Source organism: Malus domestica, chromosome 02, assembly GCF_042453785.1.
Source record: "Malus domestica chromosome 02, GDT2T_hap1".
Taxonomy (NCBI): Eukaryota; Viridiplantae; Streptophyta; class Magnoliopsida; order Rosales; family Rosaceae; genus Malus; species Malus domestica.
The window spans coordinates 29203668-29226017 of NC_091662.1; the positions used below are offsets into that span (position 1 = coordinate 29203668).

General features: G+C 36.1%; 2 protein-coding genes across 4 annotated transcripts; both read left to right on the forward strand.

Moving 5' to 3' along the window:
* The first annotated feature begins 969 nt into the window (after positions 1 to 969).
* LOC103408193 (uncharacterized) lies at positions 970 to 10629 on the forward strand. Of its 3 annotated transcripts, none has more exons than XM_008347062.4 (14): positions 970 to 1681; positions 2967 to 3053; positions 3728 to 3831; positions 4003 to 4053; positions 5058 to 5229; positions 5352 to 5663; positions 5967 to 6170; positions 6263 to 6772; positions 6904 to 7113; positions 7432 to 7620; positions 8390 to 8562; positions 9406 to 9558; positions 9660 to 9741; positions 9820 to 10629. In XM_008347062.4, the coding sequence occupies exons 1-14, from the start codon at positions 1193 to 1195 to the stop codon at positions 10207 to 10209; spliced, it is 3126 nt and encodes a 1041-aa protein (XP_008345284.3). In that variant the 5' UTR covers positions 970 to 1192; the 3' UTR covers positions 10210 to 10629. The 3 variants fall into 3 exon arrangements, with proteins under 3 accessions (XP_008345284.3, XP_070673852.1, XP_070673853.1); XM_070817751.1 differs by having other exon boundaries at positions 973 to 1681; positions 5048 to 5229; XM_070817752.1 differs by having other exon boundaries at positions 973 to 1681; positions 5084 to 5229.
* Positions 10630 to 17367: 6738 nt separating this feature from the next.
* LOC103408182 (uncharacterized) lies at positions 17368 to 21632 on the forward strand. The gene is made up of 5 exons (XM_008347053.4): positions 17368 to 17578; positions 18675 to 18843; positions 19669 to 20743; positions 21123 to 21289; positions 21406 to 21632. The coding sequence occupies exons 2-5, from the start codon at positions 18710 to 18712 to the stop codon at positions 21509 to 21511; spliced, it is 1482 nt and encodes a 493-aa protein (XP_008345275.1). The 5' UTR covers positions 17368 to 17578; positions 18675 to 18709; the 3' UTR covers positions 21512 to 21632.
* Positions 21633 to 22350: the final 718 nt, after the last annotated feature.

Sequence of the window (22350 nt, forward strand, 5' to 3'; positions counted from 1 at the left end):
CACAATTTTTCCAAAAATAGGTTTAATAATTTAATAATTAATTAAAAAAAGTTGTCAACCCAGTAACCTAGTCCCGGAATCACCTCTGATCCAACCCACATCCCTCTACCTCCATCTATGGTAGCCTTCGTTGTCTCTTCTTTGAAAAACAAAATCTCAAGACACTCATATTGACATCTTTCGACACCTTCACCGAATTGGGAATACCTTTAGTTATGCCTTAGATAGACGTCGACTTTTGTGACATCCTGTTAATATTTTGGTGATTGACATCCTCACAATCTTAAACTTGGAGAGCTTGTTGGGCACTCCCCCGGTGATCTTGGCAATACGGAGAACGACGAGCTCTGCCTTGAGATAATCCTGTTGTTCAAAAAGGTATTTTGACAACCCTTTTTAATTAAATATTAAATTATTAAACCCACATAAGAACATAACAACATTTTTGAAAAAAATATGATAGAATGACTATATTGATTTGTGACACCTCTTTTCAAGAACTACATTGATCGATTTTTAATTCTATGGACCATCTTGATGGTGTAGATTAATTTTAGGTACCATTTGCAATAAAAACTTGTAAATCTTGTGGGATCCCGTTTATGTGCCACATAAGCATATAACAGAATATTTGACATAATTGTGACGGAAATACCAAATTAATTTGAGACATTTTTTTAAGGATTACATTAATCGATTTTCAATTCCAAGAATCATCTTGATAGTGTGGGTCAATTTCAAAAACCATTTGTAATAAAAATCTTAAATAATTTGATTGTTTATTGACTAAAAGTTAATTAGTCATACGAATAAGTTTTGAATTGAACCTTAACTTAGTATTGGGCTTTGTAGCCATCACATGAAGTAAAGTATCAATGGGACTTGATCCATCAAGTCCAACGATGATTTAACATGCAACTAGAAGCCAAATGGCCCACTATTAACACCGGTGAGGCCGTCCCTCAACTCGTCGAAGGTAGAATCTCTGTCTCTCTCTCTGTCTCTGTCTCTCTCTCTCTCTCTCTCTCTCTCTCTATATATATATATATATCTCTCTCTCCATGTCCATGCCACATCGCACCAGCACCCCACCATCGCCTCCTTTACTTTCTCTCTCTCTCGGAGGCTGCTTCTCGTCACTTTGCCGGGAAAATAGCCTACGAGGATAAAAGAACAATTTTAAGTGCTTGCAATGGGCCGGAACACATCGTCTCCTCCAGCTATCCTCGACGACAATGGTGGTACCGATCTCGGCTTCCACTCGATTCGCGATCGCTTTCCCTTCAAGCGGAACCCTAACCCTAGCCACCAGAGAGACCGACCCAGGGACGTCTTGACGGATCGACAACCTTTCCCTCGCGCCCCGCCGAGATCGCACCACCGCTTCTATCGCAAGGGCTTGCTCTGGCTTTTTCCTTTCAAAGGAAAGTCGGCGTTCTACGTGGTCCTCGTCTTCGCGCTCTTTGTGTTCGCCGTGGCCACGATGCTGTTGCAGAGCTCCATGACCTTGGTCTTCAGGCAAGGGAGTGAGAGAGGGCGCTTGCTCAGGGAAGGCTTGAAGTTTGGGAGCACCTTGAGGTTTATGCCTGGGAGGGTTTCGAAGAGGGTCGTGGAGGGTGATGGGCTTGATCGGGCTCGAAATGAGGCGAGGATTGGTGTTCGACCGCCAAGGCTTGCTCTTGTGAGTGTTATTTGCTTGCTGCATTTGCCTAAATCTGGATTGTTTGTTATGAATTTGAAATTTGAAATTACATTTCGTAGTAATCGTGTTTATCAAAGTGTGCTTGTGGTCTTTTAATTGAGCACTTTTGGACAATGGGAGCATATCTGGAGCTGGTAAACTAGATTTTTGATTCTGGCCAAAAAGGAAAGTAGGATTTTAATCTTCCCTAGCTGTAAAACATGTATTTTATGGTTCCGATGTACGATTTTCTCTAATGATATAGGAGGGATTATTTCATGGTGTTAGGATCGGTTACAATGGAGAAAATTTTGTTGCAATGGGGTAGAGATTAATTGGAGCTATCAGCAGAGGCTGATGCTATCAGAATGTACTATATGAGAATGGTAAATGAGGTGTTTGGGTAGTAATATTTTCATTTTGGAGAGATATTTGAATGCCACCCGTATTACTTGAATCTTTAAAAAAGCCTATGAAGGAGGGGGTGCAACATGTCCTGGCATGCTAGTTTGGTTTGATTGTGTCGTGTGGAAGGACAGTTTTCGGGGATGTATTTAATTACAAATTTATGAGGTGTGGATAGCAGAAAAGGCCAACTCTTGAAACTCTGAGGCAGCAGATGCCCTCCAAGAATAAGGAGATTTTGCAATGAAAAACTAATTTTCATTGCACGAAGAATTCCAACTCCTCAGACCTTTTTTTTTTCCGGCTGGATGACATATTGGACTGTATGTTTCTGGTAAACCCTGTTTTGATAAATAGGCTAAATCTATTGGTCTCAATAATTTGGCTGCTTGAAGCTGAGCTAGCTGGTTTACCGTACTGTAAGGGGCTTTCAGTATTTTCTTCTAATAACTAGTAATTCTCTTCTAGTAACTCACAGGACCAGTATTATTTATTGGAAAACACTCCGTTTGATCTCTGTATGGTCACAATGCTGCCTCGTATTAAAGCATAGAGTGGCTAATGGTTATGTGCAAGCTTGATCTTTGTGTTCATCTCATATGCCATTCTTCTTTGTTTAAGACATCTGGTCCTCTCTTTCTATGTTTATTGTATATGCAATTTTCTTGTGAATGTAAATATATGGATGTTAGAAGTATCTTGAAGCTGCCTGTCATGGTTAAATCTTTATTTTCATATACTAATTAGAATATGGAGATGTGTGCCTCAATATCATTGGCTACCATACTCACCATAGTAGGCAATCTTATCTTAATTTAACAAGTTTTATGCACTGAGTTGATTTTCACTTTTGGTTGTGCCTACTTTTGATACTTGTCAGATCTTGGGAAACATGAAGAAAGATCCACAATCTTTGATGTTGATTACTGTGATGAAGAATATCAAGAAACTGGGTTATGAACTTAAGGTCAGTTCTTAGTGCAAATGTGCTCATAATTTTGTTTTTCCATCTGATGAGAAACAAAATATTTTTATTTATTTTTATTCAAGCGATAGCGTTAGTAAGTTAAATGTGAATGCAGAACAGAGAGGTCCAAACTTAGGGAACAAGCTGTTTTCTGAAGATAAATAAACAAGCACTTTTATCCATGTGCTAGAACCATGCATATAACTTCCGTCAGTTTATCAAATTATAATTGCAAAATGGTTAAACTAAACAATATCGTAGGATTAAGATACAGCTGCCTTCCAATCCCCATGAATAAAGAAGAAAGGCCGATTTTGGAATTTCACAGGAAAATGATGCCCACAACAATGCCCCAAAGAAAACAAATTTTCATGTATTTCTTTGCTAATTGAGGACATTTTGCTAATGGATTGGAAGAACGCAAAATTTTTATGGAATTGCAGTGTGTGATGGTTGTATTTGGGTGGTGTGGATAGAACAAGATGCGAGGGTTCTTAAGGATTACAAGGGGGATAAAGTGGATCCTGATATCTTAGTAGCATATGCTGCTCATTTGTATGGGAAAAGGAAGTAGAAGTGCAAATTAATTGTGTTACTAAATCAAGTCATTCATAGAAATAAGTACCTGTGTACTCAACTGCTACTTATGTGCTCTTGCAATGTCTATGTAACAGATTTTTTCTGTAGCGAATGGTAAAGCACATAAAATGTGGGAGCAATTTAATGGCCAGATTTCCATTTTAGCTCCGGAGAGTTATGGGCTTATTGATTGGTCAATGTACGTTCGCCTCTTATTTTGTATTTGGGGTTTTTACCCTAATTTTTGTTTTGTTATTTTTAATTGGACAGAAAGTCTTCAAAATTTGTTGATGCTCATGTAACTTCAAAATTTACCCTTACCCTTGGTTGGTTTACTTGGCAAGATATTGACACCTGTTACTTTCTACAGTTTTGGAGGTGTTATTGCTGACTCACTGGAAGCAAAAGAATCCATTTCAAGGTGGGTTTGTATGACAGTCCTTCTATGGTCCTTTGAGGATTTCTTTTGCATGCACTACCTACATGACCATGGATCGATTCATATCCCATCTCATAAACCCAAAGTATTTTCACTGGTTGGTTGATCATATGTTTAGACTGATTTGTTATTCATTTTATTGCAACCCAACATGGGAGAAAATACAAAACGTGGAAGTTGCTAAGAATGTGTCTAATATATGTTTTGTGTTACCACGTGGAGTTCGGAATAGATGTTAGTAGTGGTTATGGATTTACAGAGCATATAAAAAGTTTGTACTATAATAAGTTATGTTTTTTGGGTAGACAACAAATATTTGGTACTAGCACGCCTGTGTTTTGAAGCAATATCGCCTGATCTGGACTGAGTAACTATAACTAACTGCAGCATTGATAGTAGCAACTTTTCAAATCCTTTCCTTTAGTGATAGACACCAATAAAAAAAAGGTATATTTCAAGGAAGGAGGGAGGGGAAGAGAGAGAAGTTTGGTAAAACAATATAAACAATAGATTGGATACAAAACTTTTTGGGAAGTTGGAGTCAAGGCAAGAGGCAATAGATATTATTAAAGCTAATTGTTAAGTCCACAAACTTATGATAAATTCCTTTGTTATTTTTATTTTTTTATTTTGAGGGTAAGACATGGTTACTGACAGGTATTTGAGATGAGGCATGAGAGGCAGTAAACTTAAATCAGCTTTGGTTTTATTTATTTATTTATAAATTTAACCCATGGTCTACTCCATTTAACTATTTTTAATTTCTTGTCGATCTTTAATTCTTTCAGAAACAATATAAATGATCTCGTAAAGAATTTTCTACCTTCTCTTTTCTCAGTCTTTTTTCTTTTATAACCGCAGATTAACATAGTTAAGTATACCAAAAGTAAAAGCGTACTCAAGCTAGTACTTTCACATAATGAAATGCATGTATAAAGTTGCTTCAGTTGAACTTGCTATGATCAGTGAGATTTAGATTCATGCAGCCTTATGCAGGAGCCTTTTTGTTCAGTACCACTGATATGGATAATTCAAGAAGATACACTTGCAAATCGGCTTCCCGTGTATGAAGAAATGGGCTTGAAGGATCTTATTTCTCATTGGAAAAGTGCTTTTAGCAGAGCTAATGTTGTCGTGTTTCCAGATTTCACTCTGCCGGTAGATATTGCCTTCTTTTGTTTTTAAAATATTTTGTTGCACTGTATTCCTTATTATTTTTGCAAAATGATTGTTCTGTGGTTTCTTAAATTGTCTTATTTTTTCCTTCCATCCTGTGTCAGATGTTATATAGTGTTCTGGACACTGGAAACTTCTTTGTCATTCCGGGATCACCAGTAGATGTTTGGGCTGCAGAAAGGTACAGAAAAACCCACTCCAAGAATCTGTTGAGGAAGATAAATGGATTTAGTGAAGATGATATGCTGGTTGTAGTTGTTGGAAGTTCTTTTTTCTACGATGAGCTTTCATGGGACTATGCTGTGGCAATGCATTCTATAGGGCCACTGCTAATAAAATATGCAAGGAGGGATGATGCAGGAGAGCCATTTAAATTTGTTTTCTTATGTGGTAATTCCTCTGATGATGCTTTCCAGGTAATTAGCCTTAATCGATACCACTAGATTATGCTGTTGCCCCAGTATGCATAACAATTTGAGCTTCTTGCATCTTATCTAATGTATTCAAGTGCCTCTATTTTCCCAACAAATGATTTTTCTGGCTAATGGCAACTGAAAAAAAAAATTGCGATATGAATCTGGTTGCTGACCGAATGACAACGGTGACTGAAAATGATGTCCTTTATATATTTCATTGTGATATCTGGTTAATCTTCTGACGTGTTTTACTCTTGCACTGGCATTTATTCAGTCATTTTGATCCATTGATCTCTCGTGTAGGAAGTTACTTCACATCTGGGACTTCTTCATGGATCTGTACGGCATTATGGCTTGAATGGTGATGTGAACAGTGTGTTATTAATGGCTGACATTGTTCTCTACGGTTCTTCACAAGATGTACAGGGTTTTCCGCCATTACTTATCCGTGCCATGACCTTTGGGATCCCAGTTATTGCACCTGATTTTCTTGTCTTGAAGAAATATGTGAGTTCATTCAAATTCTTTTTGTCCTGACAGTAATTTTCTTATACAAGTTAAGGTGTCTGTTTTATTGTCTTTTATTTGTGATGTCACAGGTGGTTGATGGAGTTCACATGATATTTTTCCCAAAACATAATCCTGATGCTTTAATGAGTGCTTTCTCACTTATGATTTCAAATGGGAAACTTTCTAAATTTGCTCGAATGGTTGCTTCTTCTGGAAGGCTGCTTGCTATGAACTTGTTGGCATCAGAATGCATAACCGGTTATGCAAGGCTTTTGGAGAATGTGCTAAATTTTCCATCAGATGCTCTGCTGCCAGGGCCAATCTCTCAGCTTGAACAGGGTACATGGGAGTGGAATTTGTTAGGGAATGAAATAGATTACAGAACAGGAAATATTCTGAACATTGATGAGCAGTCATCCTGGAAAAACACTAGTGTTGTTAATGCCCTAGAAGAAGACTTGTTGGGTTTTGGTTACTCACCAAACATCTCTGAAAATGTAACTTGGGATTCGGCATTAGATATTCCAACTCAATTAGATTGGGATCTCTTGAAGGAAATTGTAAGCTCTGAAGAATATGAGACGTTAGAAATGGAGGAGGTATGTCATTTCCCGAAACTACAGAACTTGTGTCTCTAGGTCAATTCCGCCTCTTCTTTTCCCTCCCTTTTTATGTTAATATGGTCATTCTCGAAAGACATCTGAAACAGGACATTTTTTCTTACTTGTAGCTATCAGAAAGAATGGAGAAAGATCCTGGTTTATGGGATGACATATATCGTAATGCCCGAAAAGCTGAAAAGCTTAGATTTGAAGCAAATGAGAGGGATGAGGGTGAACTTGAGAGAACAGGCCAGACAGTATGCATTTATGAGATATACAGTGGGTCTGGGACCTGGCCGTTCTTGCACCATGGCTCTCTGTACCGTGGATTAAGCCTTGTGAGTTCCTTTTTTCTTTTTCTGTTTATATTTATTTTTTGTGCTGTATGTTTTTTAATTCCTTCAAGATTCATTATTTTCACTATTCTCTTGGTTACACTTATCATCTTTTCTATATCCTATGCTGTATTAAGATGCATTCTTGTAAGGACAACAATAGAAGCTTTAAACTTGCGTTTACTGTATGCTTTCATTTAATTAACAGCTAGAAACTTTGTTTTAATACAAAAGCTCCAGTTCTTTCTGGAGTTTCAAAATAATACTTACATCTGAACAGTTGCCTAATGTTTTTTCAATTATCCTACATGTATGTGGTAGTCAAAAAGAACACAGAGGTCAACATCAGATGATGTGGACGCTGTTGACCGGCTTCCCATATTGAATGAAACTTACTATCGCAATATTCTCTGTGAGATTGGTGGAATGTTCGCTATTGCAAACAAGGTGGATAGCGTTCATAAGCGACCTTGGATTGGGTTTCAATCTTGGCGTGCTGCTGGTAGGAAGGTATTTCTTATTTTTGGTAATTTTATTCAGAAGCATTTGTTTAATCTCATTTAAGTTCCACAATCAATCTTGTCCAGTGGTCCAAATTGTATATTTAATCGGTTTCTGTTTAATTATTGTCGCTGCAAAAAAAAAAAAAAAAAAAAAAAATCAACAAAGAATAGTCATGTAATTGCCATCCTTGTCGTCCAAGCAAATAGATGAACACAAGATTCTGAATAAATATAGAATAATCGGGACATAAATAGCTATATAACTTTTTATGTCATGTTTTGCATGGATGACTCGTGTTTGCCTACAAACATACATTCCTATATAGACACACAAAACTCTAGATTCCTTGGAATGGTTTTGGTGACAGATAAATTGAACCGAAGTATAGCTACAAGGAAACATATATGCTACAAATACTGAAACTTGTACATAATGATTGACGTATGAATTTATGTAGGGGACCAGGGGTGTGTGTGTATAATATACACTCTGTATACATATAATATTGTTCTTTAGGGCACGTTTTGATACATAGGATTTGCTTGGGGTTGGGTTGGTTCTATTTAGGCCCCTCATTTTAAATGGTACAAAATAAGCCTGCATAAGGGTCCCAGCTTATCAGTTGTTAATTAACCCCATGTCTGGTCCAAGCTGATATTGGTGTTGAATAACCCATTTCAGGTCCTAGTCCGGTCAATCAAACACCTCATAAGTGCATGTAGGCATGCATTGTTCTTTAGTTTGCCATCATATTCATCGTTGTTTTTCAAAGCAGGTTGCTTTGTCCAAGAAAGCTGAAAGGGTTTTGGAACAAGCTATACAAGACAACACAAAAGGTGATGTGATATACTTTTGGGGACGCTTGAACATGAATGGTGGAGTGACGGGAAGCAAAGATGCACTCACGTTTTGGTCTTCATGCGACATCTTAAATGAGGGACACTGCAGGTACTTGTATGGAATATTAGTTGAAAATTTGGTGAATGAGTTGTAACTGTGATTGTTGTCAAAGGTTTGGGAATCTAATAAGTGATGCCATGCTTGGATGCTCCACAGAGATATCTCCTTGAATGAGGAATTCTTTGGTGAGGCAGCCGTATGCAACCACTCTTGCACGGTGGGTGGGACAGTGGCTGCATAGGGCTGTCCGGTACAAGAATTTGTCCTTTTAAACAATGGATGTTGGTTTTATGAGAATGAGGTTCCCTGTTGTCATCCAATGCCAATGGTACACTTAGAACCAAATCCACGGAATAATGAGTCCAGTTGCGTTACTCTATACAGTAAGTTTTGGGTATACAGTATACTAAACCCAACCACAACTTACCTTTGATGCTAGCTCAGTGGGTCTGGCTGAGGCACATTGGTTTCTCCCGTGTGGTCTTAAGCTCTAAAACCCCAAGATACCAATCTAGCAATTGCTAGTGTGTCCTGCCCTAAAACATTCTCAGTTCAGTTGACCTCAGTTTGGAAGCTGTGTGAACAAAGCTGATGGGAATCATGGGTTACAAAAGTTAATTTTCTTTATCTGCCGACTACTCTCTAATATTGTCAAGCACAAAAATAGAAATACGAAGGCGTAGAGATTTTGTTTTTTCACAAACCCAAATGATGGGGGCATTGTCAATCTCAAAATGTGTGCATGGCTGCATGCGCAAAACGTTAATTCATATATCTATTGACACAGATTTATGAGGCATTTAGGTTTCTTATATCCATAAAGCAAATGCCAATGAGTTCATTAATTCATCAAGATAGAGTATGATTTTTTTTCACTTGAAATGAATGCAGAAATGTTTTTGAAGATGCATTTCGTTGGATGTATAACTTGCCCTCAAATACAGAAGCTCTTCCTCCCATGCCAGAAGATGGTGGTCACTGGTCTGCCTTGCATAGTTGGGTGATGCCAACTCGTTCCTTCCTTGAGTTTGTCATGTTTTCTCGGTAATTTAATCACAACATTTTCTGCTTTTCTGTTACAGCTCCTGAGACAAAAGGAACTTGCGGATGATTAATATAATTGAAATTTTGTATTTAAACTACAGGATGTTTGTTGATTCTCTGGATGCCTTACACGCCAATTCTGGCAATAGAAGTATTTGTTTGTTGGGTTCTTCAGAAATTGAGGTATGTTATTTAGATCACGTTTTCTGGTCTCACATGGAGTTTAACAGTCGTCACTTACATTTTTTATAATATCAACAGAAAAAGCATTGTTACTGTCGGGTATTAGAAGTCCTTGTGAATGTCTGGGCTTATCATAGTGGACGAAAGATGGTTTTTATAGATCCAATGTCTGGTGCACTGGAAGAGCAGCACCCAGTTGAGCTACGGAAAGGATTTATGTGGGCTAAGTATTTTGATAGTACATTGCTAAAGAGTATGGATGAAGATTTAGCAGAAGCTGCAGATGACGGTGATCATCCAAGGGAGTTGTGGTTGTGGCCACTCACCGGGGAAGTGCATTGGCAAGGAATTTATGAGAGGGAGAGGGAAGAGAGATATAGACTAAAGATGGACAAGAAAAGGAAAACAAAAGAAAAATTATTTGAAAGAATGAGGCATGGATACAGACAGAGGTCACTTGGAGGATAGAAAGGTTATACTTTTAGTTGAAATGGTCTAGTTTCCGTCACACTCGAATTGTGATACAGCTACTGAACACGCTATTTCTCAACTGTGGAGTGCGAAAAGGACTCTCGAGGATTGAGGATAAGATTTATTCTTTCTAACAGCGACAGCATGGTCTGGAAAGACGGATTTTACAGGTATTTTTCTCCGACCGGATATAGATATTCAAAGTGGATGGAAGACGGTAGCTTTCCAAGTGATGGCAGCTCACTTAGCATGTGAGGCATTTACCGTCGCATTTGAAGTGGCAGAGAGATATCAGGTTTTTGAGCAGTACACACAACATTCGTTGAAATTCTTTTTCACAAATTGACAGCTTCATGTATTCTTTTGGCAATTTTGATAGGAAATTTTGATTAAAATAAAGCAGTTGTTGGCAGTTTCTTTTGATTTTTGTCACGCTGAATCAACCAGCGATTTTATTGTTCGTGTTGAGAAGATTCGACAAGATTAATTATCGTCTTGTGTTGGCCCAACCGACTAAGTTGGTTTGGTTTTGGTTTTGGCTCACCGAGCTAAACCGACCCGCGCCCATCCCTGTTACACATTGTGTTGTACATAGAGATGGAATGAAGGGAAAACTGCAGAAATGTTGTATGGTAAGAGCATCTCAATCATTCTCTGTGTTTTATAGATGTGTTTAGGACTTTTTTACCGGTGTGTGAGTGCTCTCAATTCCATCAACTCGCTCAGCTGCTGGCCCTAGCAGTGGCCAGGGTCAGTGTCATCCTTTTTCTTCTTCTTTTGTCTTGCTTCCCTTCTCTGTGCGATTGGCTTTCCCCATGTTTTATGACTTGTTTTTCTTGGTAATCCACCCTTTACGGCCTTCGATCTAACCTTGCATCGGCCTTGATCAGAAAGTTCCACTTCCAACCTTCCTTGTTCTTCTTCTCCCTCAAGTTTTTCCACCTCCATGACTCTAATCCAGACATCTTATGACTTTTCTATTTGCTTCTGTCCTCCATCATTCTCACACATGTTCGATTCTGCAACCATATCTTCCATCCGCATTTCGTGACTTTCTCGGGAGGTGTATAGAGTTTCGGCTTGGGTGTACACACCACCACCTTCCAATTGTATGTCGTTTTAGGCTTTGTTGCTAGGGGAAAGTTCTTTCCCACTAGCTTCTTCCTTTGGTGGCTGCGGTTTCGATTTGTGTGGTGCTTGGTGGAGGAAGATGGAGCCTTCATTTTTCTGATTATAGGGCTGTGTTTGCTTTTGTGTTTTTCTGTTTTGGGCTCTACCCTCGAGTTAGGCTTTCGTTTAGTGTTGGGGTTTACTGTTTGTTTTGTGTTTAAAGTGTATTTAGGCCCTTTTGTATGTACTTATGTTCTCTTGGTAATGAAAATTACTTTTGACAAAAAAACAAAAGAGGTGTGATATATACACACTATTTTTTACTTCTCCCACACTTTTTTAGTTTTCGGCCGGCGGATCAGTTGAATTGAAGAAGATCAATGGACATAAATTAACAAGGGGTGTGTGAGAAGTAAAAAATTGTGTGTGGATAGCACATCCCAAAAAAAAAATCAAAAAACTTTTTTTAGAAGCTCTTTAAGAAAATTTACTTTAACCATACTTCGTATTTTAGAGTCACAATAACTATGAGCGAATATAAATTAATTATTTGTTTAAAATAATATTGAAACAATGTTCATTAATTGCAAAGAGCCTTTTTCAGTGTACAAATAACACGAGCCGTTGCAGCACGTGCAACATTATAATTGAAGAGACCCTGAAAATTATATCTTTAGTATGGATGACAATTCAAACCGTTAAACTCGATAACTGTGGATAACCGCCTGAATAGAGCGGATTTGAGTATGAAAATTTGGGTATAAAATGGGTATGAGGAAAAATAGTGAACTCTTCGGTTATGGTTTTGGGTATGTTTATAGGGGTCCACAATCCATATTCATCTCTGAATCCGAATCCGAACCGAATAATATATATAATATAATTAAGGAAACTGTTATTAGCATTCCAAAAATCTCATTCTACACTCTCATAAATGTATTTTTCTTTCTAATTATAGAAAATTTGGAGTGCCAAATGAGATTTTTGGAGTGCCAATAACAATTCTTATAATTTTTATATTTATATTTATATTTGAGTGAACCTAGACTATTATTACCATATTCAATTTTCACCGCATAAATATTTAATATATAATATAATCGTATTCACCGAACCCTATACTATATTCATTATGCACCAAATATCATGCTTATGGGAGATATCAACAACCAACATCATCACTATTTTATTCAACACTCCTTTTTTATACTCTGCAAAATTCATTCATTGTTATGTTCTTTATTATTGGATGTGGTTATTTAATGACGAAATTAATATCTACCAAATTATTGTGCGTCAATTTGATCAATATAATTTGTTTTTTTTTTTTTACGAAGATGAATATAACCGTTAACTAATGGGATATTTGTTACCCGGTGGGTATGGTTCTAGATAATCTCCGATGGTAAATTTATGGTTATGAATATGGTTAATTTTCGTGGTTATGGGGATAGATATAACATTTCCGTCCCCAAACTGAACCGTTGCCATCCTTATGTACTGGCTTATGCGCAAAGGTACATTAATAAATCTTTCGGCTAGAAGCTCCTTTCTCCTTCCCCGTCTTAGGAGGTAAACATGGATAATGATTGGAATACATACGACATTGTCTATACTTACTGGTGTAGGGAGTAAGCTAACCTCACATTAGCTATAATAATTTAGTTCAAATTTGCCTTTTGCGAAAATCTAACCTAAGATTATTCACTTACAAGTGGGAGCATGATTGGAGTTGATTTTTTATTTTTTTTAAATCCTCCACAAATTTTAGCTAAGAGCCCTCATTAAGACCATCTCCAAACGAGATGCCAAAAATGCTACATAGACATATAACAATAACAAATGACGTACAATTTACTCAAATTGAGATGTCAAAGCTAACATGGAAAAGAAGGCTAAACTGATATGGACAAAGAGATGTCAAATTTGAAGTTGCATTCAAATATAATTTTTGCTATTTCCAAAGGCATTCCACTTGCCTTACCTTAAATGCAAGTATATTTAAGTATTATTTAACTATTTTTAAACCAAAAACAACCCAACTTTTATTATTTTTGTTATATAATCCAAACTTTTTATATTTGGAAAGAAAAATAAACTTGTGAGAAATGTGGAATGAGATTTTTGAAGTGCCAATAATACTTCCCTATGTCAAATTGTCAAGTCAGCCATTAGATTGAAATTTGATGTTTTAAATTTGACCCTTGGAGATGCTCTAACCCATATTCAAGCCACCAAATGAGGCCTAAGGCTTTATGGTGGCTAGGACCATTCAATCAATGGGTCTGGAAAATTGTTTGCAATTTGAATTGTTCTATATTTTAAGCACTTTTTAATCAAAATGGTCTTTAAGACTGGCATAACTCCTCGCTTTAGTCTTCGAGATTTAAAATCGATATAAGTAGTCTCTGAGATTATCCACTCCAATCATTTTGGTCCTTCTGTGAAGAACTCCATTAATTTGAGGGTATTTTTGTCAAATCAACCCCTCCACTTGAACTAGTGGTTTCTTCAATCTAAGAGAGATTGTTTATAGAATGACCAAATGATTGATGATGGACAATCTGATGGACCAAAATGAGGAGTTATAACAAGAGAAATTTTATTCATCTTTCTACACTTAACTTACTCTTTACACCCATATTTTTTATTAAAGAATTAATATCTCTTTAAATCCAAATTTATTAAACTACCATTCCAAACCTAATTTAAAATTTAAAGTTTTTTTTTTCCCAAAACAAAATTTAAACTTATCTTTACACCATTTGCTTTCTCTCTCTACTAAACCAAAACTCATGCTCTCTCAACCAAACCATTTACTTGGGTTGCTATCAACACCACCACAATATTAACTCATCTACCTTCTGCATTCTAATTGCCCCAACCAGTTTTCATCTTAATTAGTTTTGATCGGTATTTGATTTCATTTCATAGGTGGTTATTGAATAACCAGTTCCAAACTATTATATCTTCTCAAAGACCCAAGATTGTGACTGTTTAGAGCTAATAACTAAATGGACACGGTTGGTCCGAACTCTTGGAATTAATCACTAATAATTTTGTATTTGAAACAAACACGCCAATGATTAAACGGGATTTTTTAACTTTAATCCTTTAAGAAGATTGAAATTTAAAATAAATCTGGTGTTATATTACATATTGATCATATTTCCTTGATGTGTCCTTAATTCAAAATAATCAATTTGCATTTTATTTAATGTCTCTCATTAAATATTTTTTTATTAATAAACAAATTTTAATTTATTTTTTGACCAATTTTTTTTTAATTTATTAATTTTTTATTTAAATTCTTCAAACTTGAAAGACTCAATTAATGTACCTAAATGTTAGTACTGAAATGTATGTAATTATATTGAACTAATGTATTTAAATGTTAGTACTGAAATATATGCATTGATATATATGCACTGAAATGTATTATATTAAACTAATGTATCTAAATGTGTGTACTAGGGGTGGGCACAGACGGGGTCGGGCCCAAATTTGGAGGGACTGGACTAGACTCGCTTAAAAAGAAAACAGGTCGGGTATTGCAAATCTGATCACTGGAACCACAACGGGATGGGTACACAGGTCCTCTTACTTTTTTTATTTCATTTTTTTTCCGGTTTTGATTGCCTCTTGGACTCGCCCATCCTTCAGATCTTCGACTCGGTCTCTGACATCAAGACCTTCATCTGCTGCCGCGCCGTTTCCAAGCAAAAAACTGGACCAATAATGCATTTTGTTAGATCGGAGACAGAGGCGTCCACAGAGAGAGATAGTTAATCAATAAACTTTGAAATTTTAAATAGTGTTTTAGAGAAATTACCTGAAATTATCAATAGCTCAAGCCCGGAATTGGAGGAAAGAGAGAAGGGAGTGGACAATGGCTTGTGGCATAGCTGGTGATGCTTTATGAAGTGTAAGCTGGGTTTACGGCGGGTGAGATGGGTATATGCCTGGTTATGCTTTGTGAAGGTTGGAGAAGATGAGAGGAAAAAAAGGGTTAAGCTAGGTTCAGGGCGGGTGAGATGAAAGAGAGAGAGAGAGACTGTGGGAGAAAGAGATTGAGAGGGAGGAGATTAAGAGGGAGGAGATTGAGAGAGATCGATATCAAGGAGTCAGAATAGAGAGAGAGGGTGATGGGAGAGTTGAGTGAATTAGGTATGAGAATAAGAGAAATGGGGTAATAGAGGGTAGAGATTCAATCAGTAGGCAATGAACGGTTCGGGCCGGGGGCCCGTTTTCTCCAATTTTTAGAATCAGTCCGCCTTGTTATTTACAAGGAATCGGTCCGCCTCGCCCTGTTTTGTATTTATAATTTTTGGACCCACCCTGACCCGCAGGTCCAGGACCCGTTTGCCCACCCCTAGTGTGTACCGAAATATATGCACCAAAATGTTAGTATCTAAATGTATTATATTGAATGTACCTAAATGTTTGTACCGAAATATATGTACCAAAATGTGTGTACTTAAATGCATGCACCAGAATGTATTATAATGAATTTAATGTACCTAAATAAAGAAGACAAAGTACATCGAAATTTATTGTATAACAAAATTAGTTTATCTAAATGTTTACAACAAAATATATTATGATAAATAAAATGAAAATGAAAATTATAATGAAATAAAATCAATACATTAAAATTAGGAAGAAAAAGAGAAATAATTAAAAAATAAAAATGTAATTAATAAATGAGGTTATTAATGTATCAAGGGACTAAAATTATATTTTGGTCTTACTCATGGTTTTAGTTTAAAAGTCATCTTTGTCAAGGATTAGAATGAAGTTTTATATAGTTAAACTCAATAGTGAAACAAACATGACATTTATAGAGATTTGCTTTAGAAAATCCCACAAACAACAACAAAGTCGTAATTTTTTGCTTACGACTGTTGTAGAAAGTTCAAACTACACTGGGATTGACGAAAAAATAATTGAAACCCAAATACTCATATTCTAAACTCTAAAAAAAAATATTGAAATCAAATGAACAAAAAATTTCCATAAATCGATTCACACCTTAGTTGGAGAATTCAAAACTTCAAAATTACTATCCAGCGATAAAAAAAGCTTTTTTTTCTCTATAAAAGTTATTAGGGTTTTAGCTGGAATGAGCGTATGATAAACAAGGAGTCATGGTAGAGTTTTATTATTGTGGATGAGTTTATCGATATATTATTGTCACTTTCATCACATGTTTTTATGTAAGTGGTGAATTTTTTTTATTTTTAAGTTATTAACCTTTTAACACACATAACCCATCGTTTATATAGGGACACGTGGTGTACCACCTCGGGTGACAGTCATACTGAAAAATCTCTCTTGTTGTTGATAGTAATTACGCAATAAGGTAAAAAAGACAATAAACATTTGACATTTAAATTAGGTGTAGAAAGAGATTACATGAGTTTAAATAAAATTTTCCTTATGACAATCTCATGGACAATTTTGACTAAAAAAAACATATTTTAAATGTAAATTTCATTTTTTGGTAAGGGCTTATTGGTCATTAGATAGAGGGATACAAAAGTAATTGACAAAGTTATTCTCTTCCTCTACCCTACCAAAGCCTAACCCAAATTTACACTCATGGGCGTTTGTAGAACGACCCGAATTCAGTATTTATGATTTTGCCAATAACCACCCTTCCAACTTACTCTATGTTTGGATAAAATAAAAAAACTTAGAATTTAGATAAAAATCAAAATTTATAAATTGACATGCACCAATTTTTTTGTTTAGATTCATAAGCATAGAAATTTAGAATTTCCGCATGGAAAAAAAAAATTTGGAATTTGGAACCTCCAATTCCCAAGTTTAAATTATAGGTAAATATGTGTTATTTTCTAATTTATATGATTGAAGTTTAAAAATAACAAATTCTGTATTCAATTTCATTGTTTTTTTTTCAAGTTAACCAAACAAGATAATTCACAAATTATAGAAAATAAAATTCTATTATTTTAAAATTTTTTAATAATCTTAAATTTCTTCGTCCATACATAAAGGAAATTACACACCTTGCGCTCCCTCGCACACCCTCACCAATTGCATCAAAAAAAAAAAAAAAAAAAAACCTCGCCAATTTACAATGTTGCCACTCAACAATAGCAGTCGCCTTGTCTTTGTATGTTTTGATTTTTGGCTGCTGCTTTTATCTCTCTCGGTCATCTCTCACTCTGTAGGTAGTGTAGTAGTAGGGTTTTGGAAAAACCCCAAAACGTAATCCTCCCCATCTCTTCAGGTGATTCTCTCTCTCTCTCTCTGCTCTTCTTTCTCCCCATTATTTATGCTTTATTCTGACTGTCATTTCCAGAATTATTTTTTTTGTAATTTAATTGTTGGAATTTAGGCATAATTAAGTGCATGGCAACTGTAAGTTGTTGAGTTGTGTAAAATCCATGTTTTGATTGTTGGGTTTTGTTGATATAGATGTTTTCTCGTGTGGGTTACTCTTGGATTTTGTTTCTGTCACTGTCTCTTGATTTTTGATTGTTGTCTTTTGTACACATATATACAGATACACACAACACGCTTCTAGTGTATGTTTTTTCACTCTCAATTTCTTCACTTAGTTACTCAAGGCTCACCGTACTTACTCGCAGCGGCCGGTTGATCGAAGAAAATATTTCTTGGGCTTCTTTTTAATTTCCCCATTTTACCTCTGCTGGCTGTCTATTTTTCTGATTTTCTGAATTTCTGAATTTCACTTGTATTGAAATTTCTTCATGATCTTGTTTTGAATACCGATGTTTTGATGCCATTTTCAAATTGCAAAGAAATCATGATTCCCAGAAGTGTTGGGTCAGCTTTTGGTGTCATTGTGTTTGGTTTTTGTTGTTCATGTACAAAAGAAATTTCGCCATCAATTTTTCACTTTTTCAAGGTGGTATAAATTTTTACATATTTTCTCCTTTTTTCTCATGACTTGGTTAAGCTTCCATTCTTGACAGATAAGCTTGTGGATTTTGATAATATTAGTACAGTCAGGATCATTTTTTTTCCATGTGGAAAGTAAGACTCATGACTCATGACGGTTACGGATGCTTATATATGTCTTCATTTTGGTTCTCCGTTATGGTTCAGGATTGGCTTCACTGGCCTTTCCTTACTACTTGATCCGTTTTACATCACATTGTTTCGTTTCTTTTAAAAAATTCTTTTGTTTCAGTTCTTACTTGCTAATACTAATCACTTAGACACCACCCAAATATCCAAAAAGTTAAATAATATTTTTGCAAATGAATTTTCTAATGTGAAGTATTAGGTTATTAGTATCTGTTTATTAGGATTTTATATAAGTACCTTTTCCATATCTCACAAAGATTATGTATGTGCAGGCTTGAATTTCAGAAGGTGCTGAGCTTTGAGTGTAATGCATTCTATAAAGGGTAGTTGGGTTGGGCAGACATTCGCCCTAGCTAAAAATAATGAATCTGAAGGAAGGAGGTCCAGAATTCGGCGTTCAAAGGAAGAGAGGAAGGCAATGGTTGAATCCTTTATAAAAAAGTAATAACATCATTGTTTCATTGTTTATATTTTCTACTATTGTAACTTATGAAAAGAAGAAAAGAGAAATCACTAATCTTCTAAACAATGTAGTTCTGATGAAATCTACTAGGATTACGGGCACTAATCTTCTCCTTACTCTTTACTCAGGATAATTGAATAGAAATGTAGGATACTTTGTACATTTGTATATTTTTAAGGTATGGGCCGATTTTTAGTTCCCTGTTTCTAGCTTCTGGATAAGCTCTGTCAAAATCTTAATTAAGCTATGATTGTACTTATTTATACGATGATCAAGAATCATGTAACTATTGTGAGTACATAAATGGATATACAAAATATGTATAACCGTTTATATCCACTTATAGATTTTGACTAAATTTGAAGATTAATGCATTCTTGGATTCGTTGCCAGCCAAATTGATTGACATATGATTCTGAGATTTTTTTTTACTCACCTGAGAATACTAGAAAATTTATTCTGTGGAAGCACTCTTTTAAGAACATTTTACTTTTATTTTCTATATGTTTAGTTCACCTAAATGGAGAAACTTATAGTAAAGGATCTTCCTGTTTTGTAAGAATAAAACAGATACTTGTGTCAAACTTGTGATAATGTTTAGTTGGACCAACTTTTGATAGGCATATATGCAGGAGTACTCTTTCCTGTTAGAAGTTGATGGGAGCATTCGGATATGGTAGTGATATTGTGTGTTTTCTTGCAATTGACTTCCACATCCGTCTTACTTTACTGAATTTCTAGTTTCCATTTGTGAAATTCTTAAAAGCATGCAAGTTCAGCCTTTTTAATAATCTTGCTTACAGGTATCAGAAAATAAACAATGGGAGTTTTCCATCACTTAATCTGACCCACAAAGAAGTTGGTGGGTCTTTCTACACTGTACGAGAAATTGTTCGAGATATAATTCAGGAAAATAGAGTGCTTGGTCCTGCTAAGTTTACTGTAGAGGAGCAGCAGACCATTGATCAGTTTTGGGAACACAATCCATTGGGTACCATTGCTGCAGAACCACAAAATACTTTGTCAATATCATCAAATGAATTGCTGTTCGTCACCAATCAAAATCAGGGTGTAATTGAACAACTTGTTTTCGCTTCCGATGGGCATTTAGTTGCACCTGAACATCAGATGTTTGAGAATGGACGAATCATCAATGGTACTCAAGTAGAAGTGAATGACAAAGAATTTAATGAACCCAAAAGTACAGAGTTACAAGCAAATGGACCTGTGGAAATAGAGAAGCATGTTGCTGTTGAATCTATAGATTCTAATGGGCATTGTATTGGTCCTGAATATCAGAGTTTTGACAATGGACTAATCAATGGTAGCCAGATAGATAGGAAAGATAAAGAAAGGGAGGAACGAATGTGCACAGAACTGCAAACAGTTGAACCTTCGGAAGCAGAGAAGAATGCTGAAGACGTTCGGGCAACATCCAAGTCTAATGTGAATCCTTTAACAGCAGATGTGATAGTGGAGACATTCCCATTGAAGCCAGTAAATGCGACACCTGAGGGCTTGGATGGAAGGTTACAAGAAGTAACGGATTTGACTAAGTCTTCCAAGGACAAGGGAACTAGAGGGATGGAGTTAGCTGGTGTTGATAGTTTGCAAGTGGATAGATTATATTCCATGAAGAGCATGGATGATAATGTAGCGATGAATCTTTCAAGTCCATTGGTTGAAAACAAATCCAGCCCAGTGGATGAAGCACTAGGAAATGCCATAGATCCATCAGTTGAAAGCTCAAGTTACTCAACCTTTAATGAAGGTATTGTGCATGAAACAGGAAGCACAGACCTTAATGTCAAATCACCTCATAAAGATGTTCCAACCTCTGAGATCTCTAACCAAAACCAGCTGACCGCGGGAACTAAGGTAGTACCAAATTGGAACGTCGTGTGTAGATTTTTCACCATTTTTCTCCTAATTACCCATCATATTTTAAAACTGAAGTGTCAATATTGCCATGTATTTACATTTTCACAATTCATGATTAAAATGTGTGCTCAGTTTTCATATTGTGATATTATCTTTTTCAAGTATGGGTGTTATTATTGTTGGTTGGAAATGCTTTAACATTGTCTCGTAGATTGATAGTGATGGTAAAGATTTGATTACCCATACCATTGAGTGAAAACGCTTTTTTCCTTAACAATGTTGGGAAGAATGCTATACCTATTATTGTTCAAAACATGTCAGTGGAAATTTCAGATTTATTGACCAATAAACTTCAACTGTTGGTGCATATTTACAGGCTGACAAAGCTCCAGATAGCTTACATACAAAGATTACCAACGGTACCAGTGGTAGTAGTGAGCAATCGAAAACCAAAGAGGTGGTTGTGATTGAAGATGAAGTTGATGTCCAGACCAGCGGTAGCTTGAAGAAGGGAAGCAAACCAACTTTGGACAGAATTAACCTGTAAGGATATGTTGTAACAGTTCAGTGTTTTCTTTTTACTTGTGAAAATGCAAATACATGGCAGTATTGACACTTCAGGATCATTAATTTTTCTCGTCAATTATTTCTTTGGGCAGTGAATCATGGGAAGGTGCATCTAAAAAGACCAGACCAGAAGGTAACCCACTTTGGGATGTATTTAAAGCGTTTTTAGACGCCCTTGTGAAATTCTGGTCCGAATGAACTTAAGGTATAGTCTCAAACCTTGCTATTGCTGAGTGAGCAAAGAGTAGTGTACCTGTCAGATCATTTGTGATTTCACTTGGGTGATCCTTATTTAATTGTGTGGTCTTTCACTAGATTATCCCTTTCTCTTGCCCATACTTGACATGGCTCATACGTTACTTCATCTTTTCGTCGATGATCTAGATTACTGGTTATCATCTCTAGTCATCAACTTTACTGTTTGCGAAATTTTCAAACTTTTCTGTGGCATCCATGTTTTAGAGTGACATTGCTGAATTAAGATGGGTTGTGCGATCATTGCTCGTAGACGTCAATGTAAAAGTAGTTCAGGTCACTTTCACAGTTGGTGCCTTGTTTGACAAATGATAGGAAAATGACTTGTTATTTTCGAAGATATCGTTGTAGTCGTGAAATAGCGGGATGGTCTTTCTCACATTTGCACTCTAGTAATAGTTATGAGTTATTATTGTGACATTTGAGGGATTCACATTCTCTTGTAAATACTTGTGATCCGATTCTCCATCCATCCAGAGTCAGATGTTTCCAAGTACCATTTTTGGCGAGTTTACAGTTGGCTACATTTCAGTTTAACGACGAAATTTACGGCCATTTCGACATCTCTTAGAGTGGTGACTGTTTCCCAAATCAACTACAAGTACGGCCGCGAAATGGTACTGGCTTTCAAAACCCAAACAAACTCCTTTTCAAGTGTGTGGGTGAAGTGGATCAACAAAACCGTTGGTGTTCAGTAGACAGAGCCTCGAGCGTTGAAACAATAGAAAGCAAAGAAAGTTGATTGTCATCGAACCTTTCACAAGAGTGACCAACTCTGAACT

Coding starts and splice junctions, on each gene's coding strand:
- LOC103408193 (XM_008347062.4), top strand. CDS start 1,193: ATGGGCCGGAACACATCGTCTCCTCCAGCTATCCTCGACGACAATGGT. Junction 3,054..3,727: donor AACTGGGTTATGAACTTAAG/GTCAGTTCTTAG, acceptor TCTATGTAACAG/ATTTTTTCTGTAGCGAATGG. Junction 7,114..7,431: donor TGTACCGTGGATTAAGCCTT/GTGAGTTCCTTT, acceptor TGTATGTGGTAG/TCAAAAAGAACACAGAGGTC.
- LOC103408182 (XM_008347053.4), top strand. CDS start 18,710: ATGCATTCTATAAAGGGTAGTTGGGTTGGGCAGACATTCGCCCTAGCT. Junction 20,744..21,122: donor AGCTGACCGCGGGAACTAAG/GTAGTACCAAAT, acceptor GCATATTTACAG/GCTGACAAAGCTCCAGATAG. Junction 21,290..21,405: donor ACTTTGGACAGAATTAACCT/GTAAGGATATGT, acceptor TTCTTTGGGCAG/TGAATCATGGGAAGGTGCAT.